Genomic DNA, 12,845 nt, shown 5'->3' with positions numbered 1-12,845 from the left:
GACAAGCTTTTTGGAGATGGAAATTTCATTCTCCAGCAGGTCTTGGCACCTGTCCACACTGCCAAAAGTACCAATACCTGGTTTAAAAACAACAGTATCACTGTGCTTGATTAGGCAGCAAACTCGTCTGACCTTAACCTCATAAAGAACCTATGGGGTATTGTCAAGAAGATGAGACACCAGACTCAACAATGCAGACTAGCTGAAGACTACTATCAAAGCCACCTGGGCTTCCATAACACCTCAGCAGTGCCACAGACTGATCGCTTCCATGCCACGCTGCATTGATGCAGTAATTGATGCCAAAGGAGCCCCGAACAAGTATTGAGTGCATTTACTGAACATACATTTCAGTAGGCCAACATTTCGGATTTTAAAATCATTTTTTCAAGCTGGAGTTATAAAGTATTCTAATTTACTGAGATAATGACTTTTGGGTTTTCATTGACTGTAAGCCATAATCATCAACATTAATTCCTCTCCTGAGGCACCCGGCAGGAGCTGCATCGGACCTTTCTCAATCAACATCTCCCCTGACCGCCAGCCTGGCGCTCCGTTAGCCTGTCCTTTCTGTATCTATTTGCAATAATCATCAACATTAACAGAAATAAACACTTGAAATAGATCACTCTGTTTGTAATGACTCTATGAGTTTCACTTTTTGTATTGAAGAACTGAAATAAATTAACTTTTTGATGATAATCTAATTTTGTGAGATGCAGCTGTATGTAGTAGCTGTTCTTGTGTCCTGCAGCTCAACTCATACTACTTACTACTAAAACTGGTGGTATTGCTGAATGGGCATCCAATGTGCCATAGCGGAGAAATGAAGATTTAAAACCACATGTTTGCAAGTGCTTTGGAGGTGTGGAAATGCCCCCAAAGCAGGGTTGTACTGACCCACCGGAGAACCGGAGCATTCTCCGGTGGGCCCAGGCACTGACACCTGCTGGCATATTGGCTACTGCTCCAGGGGCCCCCCAGCCAGTGTTGTGTTGCTAATAGCGGCACACCCAGCTGCTATGGGGCCCGAGTCAAGGGGGGCCCTCCCAGTCCCAGAGAGCAGCAGCTGGAGACAGGAGCCTGTCCCCGCTGCTAAAGAGACATGAATATTCACGCTTCCAAACACCCCCATGGGCGGGGAGAGGAGTGAATACCATTTCACTTTAATAGTGGGCAGCGCTAGCCACAGGCTGAGGCTAACACTGCCCTCTGGTGCTGCTGAATCGGGCTCCGGAAGTGGACCCCTAAAGGGCGGCAAACCCTGATTGTGATCCCTGCAGCTTGGGACCAGAGCGGAGCTGCAGGGATCCAATGTCGTCCTCCTTCCTGCCCGCCTGTACGGTACTTCCTTTCTGACTCAGCGCAGCTCGATGACGTCATCATTCAGCGCGGCTGTTTCAGAGAGGAAGCTGCTGGGATGTGCTGCAGCTGCAGGGAACATGTGGAGAGGTGAGTGGGTGCTGTGTGTGTGTCTCTGCCTGCCTGCATGTGTGCGGCTATGTGTGTATGTAGTGCAGTGTGGTGCTTTGTGTGTGTGTGGGAGAGTGGTGTGCTGCTGTATGTGTGATGGTGGTGTTGTGTGTGTGTATTGGAGATTGGCAATGATTTGGGTGATGGGGTGGTGGGGGGAGGCAATGATAGAGGTGGTGGAATGGGCAATGATGGGGTGGTGGAGGAGAAGGCAGTGATGGAGGCAATGATGGAGGTGGTAGAATGCGCAATGATGGGGTGATGGGGGAGAAGGCAATGATGGTTGTGGTGGAAAGGACAATGATGATGGTGGTGGGGGAGACAATGATTGAGGTGTTGGAATGGGCAATGATGGGGTGGTGGAGGAGAAAGCAAAGATTGTTGTGGTGTAAAGGACAAAGATGGTAGTGGTGGAAAGGACAATATTGGAGGGGGAGGAGGCAATGATGGAGGTTGTGGGTGAGAAAGCAGTGATGGAGGTGGTGATGAGTACAATGATGGGGGTAGAGGGGGAAAACAACGATGCTGGTGGAGGGGGCCTGCTTTATACCCTTTCAGGGGGCTGCATTATACCTTATGAGGGGGCAAAAGTATAATTCTGTGGGGGGCTGCATTATTCTCTCAGGGGGCTACATCATACTATATGAGGGGAGCTGCAATATGCCCTATGAGGGGGCTACAGTATATTCTATGGGGGCTGCCTTATGAGGGAGCTACATTATATTCTGTGGAGGGGCTGCATTATACTATATGAGGGGGGCTGCATTATTCCATATGAGGGTGCTAGATTATATTCTATGGGGGGCTGCATTATACCTTATGATGGGGGTTGCATTATATTTTGTGGGGTGCTGTTTTATACCCTATGAGTGGGGCTGCCTTATATTACATGAGGGAGGCTACATTATATTCTATGAAGGGGCTACTTTATATTCTATGAGGGGGCTACCCAATCCCTGCTACATAATTAAGACGTGTACTACCTTATATTATACCCTGATATTAGCGTGTTTTACCACACAATTGATGGTCTTGAATTTATTTTTATGCAGCTACATAGTGGGCCCCAAGAATGATTTTCTCTGGTGGACCCAAGGTGCTCCAGTCCGACGCTGCCCCAAAGCACTGACAGGCTAATTTGCATGTGGTTTCAAAGCTTCATTTTTAAGCAAAGGAACATAGGTCTTATTTTTATTATTGTGTTATTACCTAAATAGTCTTACCATCAGTTTCCTTAGTAAAATCATCACCGACAGCTTATCTTTAATATAGTAGGAAACTCTACTCTCTCATCAAGATGGCTACTAAGCACCATGAAGAATGAGATCATAACAAAAATGTCTTGTAGCTTTTGGATAAAAAGAATGTTGAGCAGATGGTAGAAAACTCTCTTCTATGACAGACATGTAGGAATTAGTAGGTCAAACATATATTACTGACTTTAAGGAAAAGTCTATATAGAATTTCTTAACATATAATCTCTATATATTCTGACATCTTTATGCATTGTCTTTCTTTTCCTCCAGGTATCATAGCAGTGGTGATCTTCACCATTCTTTGCACCTTGGTGTTTTTAATACGCTACATGTTCCGCCACAAGGGCACCTACCACACAAATGAAGCCAAGGGAGCCGAATCTGCCGACAACGCTGATGCAGCCATTATAAACAATGACCCCAACTTTACCGAGACCATTGATGAAAGTAAAAAGGAATGGCTTATCTAAGAGTATTCAACGTGGTCAGAGTTGGTTCTAGTGTGTGGCTAGGGACTGCTTCTCCCCAGTTCTTGGCTTTGGATTTCTCCATGCAAGATCAGCACAGCCTGAAGGCCCTGAAGGTTCACTCAATACACTGACAAAAATACAAATCATAAACTGTGATAAAGGCATTTGAAAGTAATTTTTAGTTACATCTACAGTTGGGTTTTACTCTTCTGTATTTCCCTGTCTAAAAAAAAAAAACAACAACGTTTCAGCTTTTAGAGTTTCGGCATTGGTTTGGGTTCGTCAGTAATATCTGTATTTTTTGTGTGTGTTTAGAGGCAATCTAATAACTAAGCAATGTTAAAGGGCCGGTTTTCTAAAATTTTATAAGCCCTAAGATAATTAAAGAGGTCAACGTGTATATATACATATACATATATATATATATATGTATGTATATATAAACACACACAACTGATTATATGTAAACCTATGCCTGCAGGGGCTTATATATAATCCGGCACACACGTTATTGTTCTAAGACTCATCTATTTCCTTTTTTCTCCATATGATAAAATACTTTTCATTGCATGCATAGGCACTGCAGTAACTCAGAATGGTTCAGGGTGGAGCATCACCATGCCAATAAAGAATGTATTTGCCATTTTTTTTAGAGATTGTTGCTATATTATAACAAGCACAGGGATAGATAACCTGTGACATTGGCACACTGACCGATCCGGGGCTTAGAGGTCAGTGACCGCTATACAGCCACAAGTTGCCTAACTCTGAAATAAGGGGATATCTTGGTGTAACAAAAAATCTGAATGGTATACATTGCAAAAGAAAAATATACTAAAATATATTGCACCTTTTTCTGAAACTGTGGCCTGTGATTTATTTTCGTCTCTTGTACACCTAACATTATAAACAACATACATTCTGCTAAATTATTTAAAAATGTCATTCTAGAATGAAATGTTATAACTTATAAACTTTGTGTTTTCACTTTTTACAGTTATCTACATATTTGCAGTCACTGAATGACAGCATTTTAGTTGACACATACACCTTGAGAACCCACGTTGCCCAAGTCCTTCTCACAGTCTATAGTACATTCTAACTCTACCCAGTCTATGTGATCCGAACTTTAGGCTGGAAAACTGTCCAAGTAGTTCACCTGTCCCTTCCATAGGGCACTGTGTGCTATGTCCTTTAACATGGACTTAAAAATGATAGATCAGGCTTAAAGGGAATCAGTTAGCCAGTTTTTGCTACCTCATCTGAGAGAGCATAATGTAGGAAAAGAGACCATGATTCCAGCGATGCATCACTCAGTTTACTGGTGTTATGACTGAGCCCTAACACTCACTTGGGGATGAACAAACCAGGGGAGATGTTAAACCTGCACAATACAGGTTAATATACAGACTGAGCAAATCCCTAACCTGACCCTGATTTGTCCCTGCCTGACTGCAGAGGTTGGTACCCTAAAATTATGCAATGGCGCCACCTGTTATGATCCGGTGACCTTGGAGCAGCATGAAAACTTTCACTGGAGTAGGTGGTAACTATACTGACCGCAAATCCTGATCTTAACACCGCAACTAGAAGTAGCCGTGGGGTGTGCCTAACAAAACCTAGACACCTCGTCACAGCCGGAGGACTAGATACCCCTATAGATGGAAATAGGAATACTACCTTGCCTCAGAGCAGAACCCCAAAAGATAGGCAGCCCCCCACAAATATTGGCTGGGAGTAGGAGAGGAAAGACAAACACAGGCAGAAAACAGGATTTAGCACAAGAGGCCGCTCTAGCTAAAATAGGAAAGGATAGGACAGAGTTCTGTGCGGTCAGTATTAAAACCCTTCCAAAAATATCCACAGCAGATTATACAAAAAATTCCTCCATCTAACTAAAGACGTGGAACGTATATCTGCAACTCCAGAGACTTCCACACTCAGAGCAGGAATACAATCAAAAAACAAGCACACAGCTTGTGTGCCATAGAAAAAGAAACAGACACTTATCTTTGCTGAATTGGCAGCTAAGCAGGAGAAGCCAGACAAAGATCCAACACTTCCCAAGAAACATTGACAACTGGAAAGGACTAATGAGTCCTGCAAACCTAAATACCCCAGTCAGAGTTGCATTCAGCAGATACACCTGTCCAGGACTGCAAGCCAGGGACAACTGCATTACCACCTACAACCACCGGAGGGAGCCCAAAAGCAGAATTCACAACAGCCACCACTCAATGTTTGCTGACCCTGAGTGTCCTTAACTGCACCTTCAACTATACACAGAGTATAACTCAAAAGAACAACAACAGAACATTGTGCACACAGACAGAGGGTGAGACACAGGGCTAAATATGTGTTTGCACAGTCATACATGAAAGACAGAAGAAAAAAGAAGGAACCCATATAGACCTTGGGCATACCTCCCAACTTTTAAAGAAGGCAAAGAGGGACAAAGTTTGCACTGTGGCAAATTTTAGGCCACGCCTCTGACCACACCCATTTCACAACTAGTCACACCTATATCCACGTCCCAACCACACCCATTTAGCACTGCTGATCACACTGTTTCATATACAATAATTATAAACAAAAATAAATATGACCACACAGTGCTCCATACTGTATAATGGCCACACATGATGCTCCATACTGTATAATGGCCACACATGATGCTCTATACTGTATAATGGCCACACATGACGCTCCATACTGTATAATGGCCACACATGATGCTCCATACTGTATAATGGCCATTGGCCACACATGATGCTCCATACTGTATAATGGCCACACATGATGCTCCATACTGTATAATGGCCACACATGATGCTCCATACTTTATAATGGCCACACATGATGCTCTATACTGTATAATGGCCACACATGATGCTCAATACTGTATAATGGCCCCACATGATGCTCCATACTGTATAATGACCCCACATGATGCTCAATACTGTATAATAACCCCCTCCCATCTTGTATGCGTGGCTCATCTCCCTCCCTTCCCATATGCATGGCTCATATTCCCCCCTCCTCCTGTATGCATGGCTCATATTCCCCCCCTCCTGTATGCATGGCTCATATTCCCCCCCTCCTGTATGATGCCTCATATCCCCCCTCCTGTATGCATGGCTCATAATCCCCCCCATCCTGTATGCATGGCTCATAATTCCACCCCCCCCCTCCTGTATGCATGGCTCATATTCCACCACCGTCCTGCTCCTGTATGCATGGCTCATAATTCCCCCCCTGTATGCATGGCTCATATCCCCCACTCCTGTATGCATAGTTCATAATCCCCCCTGTATGCACGGCTCATATCCCCCCTCCTGTATGCATGGCTCATATTCCACCACCGTCCCCCTCCTGTATGCATGGCTCATATTCCCCCCCCCCTCCTGTATGCATGGCTCATAATTCCCCTAAAAGGACCTAGGAAGAGATCTCCAAGTGACAGAAGAACCCAGATACCCAGATAAAATGGAATAATGCACCTCATTAAAAAGATCCGTGCAAAATGAGGACGGTACATATAGTTTGTTTAAAGGCGAGCCCTCTGGCGCACTGAGTATCCTGGATAGGCTGTCTAAGATCTATCCCCAGAGCACCAACTACCACCCCTCACATAAAATCTTAACAGGATTTTCATCCCTCAACTCTGAAACAAAACCACAAGACAAAGTCAGCTTTAACATTCTTAGATACAGGGAGATAAGTCACCGAGAAATTAAACGGACCAAAGAAAAGGACCCACCGAACCTGTAAAGGACCCACCGGACCTGTCGGTTGTTTAAACACTTAACAGCATCAACATGCAAAAGGTTTTTATAATTGGTCAAGAACTTTACTTTATGTCTAGACCCCTCCAACCAGTGTCTCCATTTCTCAAAGGCTCTTTTAACTGCAAAAAGCTGACTATCACTATTATATTTGCATTCAGCTTGAGACAACTTCTGGAAGTAAAACACACAGGGATAAAGGTAACCATCTTTTTTTGCAAAAGCACAGCCACCATCCCCACAGCAGAAGAGTCAATTTCGTCCACAAAATTCAGATAGATATCTCATTGACTGAGAAGAGAAGCTTCAGAAAACGCTGTCTTAAGAGAAGAAAGTATTAACTGCCTCGGCTGGCGAGGAGGAAAAGTCTGTTCCCATCTTGGTCATGTCAGTTAAAGGCTTGGCTATGACCGAAAAGTTCTTAATATTATGTTACGTACAGAGTAATAGATATCATTTATAGTAAACTAATTTAAAATGACAGACTGGTACAGAGGGGAGAGGACCCTGTCCTTGTGGACTTACATTCTACAGGATAATGGGGAAGAGACAGAAGGTCGGGGGTACAGCAGCTCTGGTGGTGTTGAGGCGGCAGCTCGGGTGGTGGTGAGGTAGCAGAATGGTTATTGCAGGCTGTAGGCTTTCCTGAAGACATGGGTTTTCAGGTTCCGTCTGAGGGATCCGAGTGTGGTGGATAATTGGACGTGGAATTCCAGAGGATGGGGGATATTCGGGAGAAATCTAGGAGGCTGCTGTGTGAGGAACAAATAAGTGTGGTGGAGAGTAGGAGGTCTTGGAAGGATCGAAGACTGCGTGAGGGAAGATATTGGGAGATTAGTTCAGAGATATAGGAAGGGGACAGGTTATGGATGGCTTTGTAGATCAGTGTTAGTAGTTTGAACTGGATTCGTTGGGGAATTGGGAGCGAGTGGAGGGATTTGCAGAGGGGAGAAGCAGAGGAGTAGCGAGGAGAAAGGGGGATTAGGCAGACAGCAGAGTTGAAGACAGACTGAAGTGGTGCAAGAGAGTTAGCGTGGAGGCCACAAAAGAGGGTGTTGCAGTAGTCGAGGCGGGAGATGATGAGGGCATGCATAAGAGTTTTAGTAGATTGAGGGCTGAGTAAGGGACGGATTTTTTCAATATTTTTTTTAGCTAGATGCGACAGGAGGTGGCAAGAGTTTGGACGTGTGCTTTGAAGGACAGGGCAGAGTCGAGAGTTACTCTGAGGCAGCGGATTACAGGTGTGGGAGAGAGCGTGATGCCGTTTACCATAATAGATAGATCGGGTAGGGGAGATACGCGAGATGGAGGAAAGATTATGAGTTCGGTTTTGTCTACATTGAGTTTTAGGAAGCGAGAGGTGAAGAACGAGGATATGGCTGATAGACACTCCAGGATTCTGGACAGCAGGGAGGTGACATCTGGGCCAGAGAGTTAGATCTGAGTGTCGTCCGCATACAGGTGGTACTGGAAGCCATAGGACTTTATGAGTTGTCTTAGGCCAAGGGAATAGATGGAAAAAAGTAGGGGCCCCAGGACAGAGCCTTCTGGAACACCAACAGAGAGAGGGCGGGATGAGGAGGTAGTGTGGGAGTGGGAAACGCTAAATGTGCGGTCGTAAAGGTATGAGGCAATCCAGAACAAGGCAAGGTCTTTGATGCCAAGGGAAGAAAGAATCTGTCGCAGTAGGCAGTGGTCAAATGTGTCGAAGGCACAGGACAGGTCGAGAAATAGGAGGATGGAGAACTATCTGTTAGCTTTGGCTGTAAGTCATTAGTAATATTGGTCAGGGTAGTTTCGGTGGAGTGGTGGGGGCGGAAACCAGATTGAAGGTTGTCAAGGAGAGAGTTAGATGAGAGGTGGGAGGAAAGTTGAGCATGGACATGCTGTTCAAGGAGTTTTGAAGCAAACGGGAACAGTGATATGGGGCGATAGCTGGGCATAGCAGTTGGGTCAAGGTTTGTTTTTTTGAGGATGGGTGTGATGGTGGCATGTTTGAAGGCAGAGGGGAAGATACTAGAAGATAGTGATAGGTTGAAGAGACGGGTTAGGGCTGAAGTGAGCATGTTAGTGAGGTTGGGGAGTAGGTGGGAAGGGATGGGGTCAAGTGCACAGGTGGTGAGGTGTGATTTGGAAAGGAGGTGAGTAAGCTCTCATTCAGTGATGTTGGAGAGGGAGGTTATTTGGGAAGGACAGAGGTTTGGTATATGGAGTGGTTGGGGTGCTGGAACAGTAAAGGTTTGTCTTGTTTGGTCGATCTAATTTTTGAAGTAGGTCGCAAAACCCTAGGAAGAGATGGGAGTTGGAGGGGGCAGTGGTGGGCGGAGGAGAGAGTTGAATGTGCTGAATAGTTGTTTTGGGTTGTAGGATAATAAAGAACTTCCAGTAATAACTTGCAAAGCCTAGAAATCTATGAAATGCTTTAAGGCTAATTGCTCTGTCCGCTTCTATTGGAGCAGTGGTATAATGTGTGACTCTACTGTGTCAATTTCTATGGGAGCAGTGGTACAATGTCTTACACCGCTCCATCCACTTCAATGGGAGCAGTGGGGAAATGTGTGACCCCACTCCATCCACTACTCCCATAGAAGTGGACAGAAAATGGTCACACAAATGCCCCCCCCCCATGCACCCATTCTTCCCAAAAATAATATTAAGCCGGGTCACGAAAGATCATATCTCATAAGTTGGCAGCCCTTATAAAGGAATTTTCATCCTACTGCACCCCCTAGATTCCCCATATAGTCCTCCATATAGTACAATAGTGCTCCACAGTATAATGGCCCCACATAGTGAACCATACAGTATAATGGTCCCACATACTGCACCATATAGTATAATGGTCACAACACAGTGCTCCACAGTATAATGGCCACAGATAGATAGTAGATAGAATAGATAAATAGAATAGATGTCCTGTAGATATATTTCACAAGCCCCTACATATAATAAGCTTACACCCTTTAGGGCCTTTCATGTGGCACTAAAGGGCGTTTAGCCTTGTTTACCCTAATAAATGAATGAATGAAAAAAAACATTGTGGGGTCCCCACTATTTTTGATAGCCAGCCAAGGTAAAACAGACAGCTTTGGGCTTCTATTATCAGGCAGGGAAGGTCCCTGGTTATTGCAACCTTCCCAGCCTAAAAATACAAGTCCGCAGCTGCCCTAGAAGTGGCGGATCATATTAGATGCTCTAATTCTGTCACTTTACCTGACTCTTCCTGATTGCCCTGGTGCATTGGCAATCGGGTTATTGGTAGTTGGGGTTGATATCAGCTGTAAATTGTCAAAAATTACAGCTGGCATCAGCCCCTGGATTAGTAATGGAGAGGTGTCTATCAGACACCCCCATTACTAACCTGGTAATAAAAAATAAAAACACACAGATAGAAAAATAAATTGCATTTGAAAAAACACTCGCCAACATTTTCCCTAAGTTCATTCATGCAAATCCAATGTAGTCCACAGAGGGCAGATGGAAACCTGGAAAATATAAAAAGAGAGAAATAAAGACAAGACACCATCACTCGTTCACCAATTTATTTGAAAACAAAAAAATCCCATGCAAGTTCTCCATAGTTCATGGCGTTACCATGACGATCCCTGCATGTAACATTCAAAAGCTATGGAGCCTTGTTCAGAGAACGAAGCTCCATAGGCTGTTTAAGCAACCACTCCGGGTCCCACTGCGCTCTGTGAGACACAGGTGACGTCAGTAATCTCATTTGAGTTGCTGAGTCATGCTGCCCTCTGTACAGTGGCCCCACATAGTGCTCCACAGTATAATGGCCCCATATAGTGACCCACAGTATAAGGCTCTGTGCACACGATGCGGATTTTGCTGCGAATCCGCAGCAGTTTCCCATGAGTTTACAGTACAATGTAAACGTATGGGAAACCGAAAACGCTGTGCCCATGCTACGGAAAAAAACGCGCAGAAACGCATCGGTTTACATTCCGAAGCATGTCAATTCTTTGTGCGGAATCCGCAGCGGTTTTACATCTGTTCCATGATAAAAACCGCAGGTGTAAAACCGCAGTGGAATCTGCACAAAAACCGCGGTAAATCTGCAATAAATCCGCAGGAAAAATGCAGTGTTTTTGCCCTGCGGATTTATCAAATCCACTGCGGAAAAATCCGCAGTGGACCATTCTACATGTGTACATATCTTAATGTGTCCTACAGCATAATGGCCCCATATAGTGGACCACACTATAATGTGCTCCACATATAATAGCTCCATATAGTACCCCATAGTATACTGGCCCCATATAGGGCTCCACAGTATTATGCCCCAATATAGTATCCCTCAGTATAATGGCCTCATATAGTGCCACACAGTATAATGGCCCCATATAATGCCCCACAGTATAATGACCCCATGTAGTGCACCACAGTATAATGACCTCATAGTGCCCCACAATAAAATGGCCCCATATAGTGCCACACAGTATAATGCGTCTCACAGTATAATGGCCCCATATAGTTGCCCACAAGATAATGGCCCCACATAGTGCTCCGCAGTATACAGAGACATGTAAAAGTTTGAATGACAAAAAACTGACTGGCACATCCAAACTCGCGTGAATAGGTGCATGCCAGGGGGAGCTACCTCCATATACAAAAAAGGTTGCACTCTATCATGTGTGATGCAGTGACCCATGTTACAGCCAGGGGGGACTGTATGTGCTCCTCAGGATACGCATGGAGTCGTATCTGTAATAGTGATAATGAAACGTGTCCGGCATGATTGTAAATGGCTGGTATGTGTCGCAGAGGGTGTCTGCGCTGTAAGCCTGTAGTATTGTTGTTCTGGGACCTGTAGTCCCACAAGTATTTGTATAGTTAAAAAGGAGGCTTGAAGGGTTAGTCAGAGAGCTGGGCGGGACTGGCTAACCACACACACACCTCCCACCTATGGGGGGGTTACAGGTACATAATGTGACCAGGGTTTGGGTCACATGTTCAGAGTGTATGGACCGGAATGGTCAGTGTGTAAAGTCCTGGATGGTCTGTGTTGGAATGTCCTGGAGTGGACTGGAGTCCTGGAAGCACATGGTGAGGCTATTGTTATGATGCGGTGGTCTAGGAGCAACATGGAACGAGCTCTGAAGGAAGTGGTAACTGTACTGACCGCAGTCCCTAAGCTCAACACAACACTAGAAGTAGCCGTGGAATGCTCCTAACTCTCCCTAGGCATCTCGTCACAGCCTAAGAGCTAACTACCCCTAAAGACAGAAGCAGGAAAACTATCTTGCCTCAGAGAAAATCCCCAAAGGATAGATTAGCCCCCCACAAATAATGACTGTGAGTGGAGAGGGAAAAGACATACACAGAATGAAACCAGGATGAGCACAGGAGGCCAGTCTAGCTTGATAGATAGGACAGGATGGAATACTGTGCGGTCAGTATAAAACACTACAAAAATCGACGCAGAGCTTACAAAAAAGAAAATCTCCACACCTGACTAAAGGTGTGGAGGGTAAATCTGCTTCCCAGAGCTTCCAGCAAGACAGAATTAATTCATACTGATAACCCTGGACAAACATAAAAAGCACTGAACGGATAAGTCCACAATCTGTGAACAGAAAAGCGCAAGCAAAAACTTAGCTTTGCTGAACTGGTCAGGATAACAGGGAAATCCAAAGAGATGTGAATCCAACCAGGAACCATTTACAAGTGGCACTGGCTGAAGAAAGAGCCAGGCCTAAATAGCCGAGCAGAAGAGACGATAAGTGGAGGCAGCTGATGACAGCTAACTCCAAGGAGCAGCCATACCACTTGAAACCACAAGAGCAGAACTCACAAAAGTGCCACTTACAACCACCGGAGGGAGCCCAAGAGCGGAATTCACAACA

General features: G+C 44.9%; 1 protein-coding gene across 1 annotated transcript in view; it reads left to right on the top strand.

Annotated features, from left to right (window-relative positions):
• Positions 1-4,061, top strand: part of CNTNAP2 (contactin associated protein 2) — a 2,776,229-nt gene extending 2,772,168 nt beyond the window's left edge. The window contains exon 24 of the mRNA XM_069730166.1: positions 3,000-4,061. Within this exon, the coding sequence (XP_069586267.1) occupies positions 3,000-3,199 (200 nt within the window). The 3' untranslated portion in view covers positions 3,200-4,061. The remainder of the gene's footprint in view (positions 1-2,999) is intronic.
• Positions 4,062-12,845: the final 8,784 nt, after the last annotated feature.

This window comes from Ranitomeya imitator, chromosome 6 (assembly GCF_032444005.1).
Source record: "Ranitomeya imitator isolate aRanImi1 chromosome 6, aRanImi1.pri, whole genome shotgun sequence".
NCBI lineage: Eukaryota > Metazoa > Chordata > Amphibia > Anura > Dendrobatidae > Ranitomeya > Ranitomeya imitator.
This window is presented reverse-complemented; position numbering and strand designations above follow the sequence as displayed.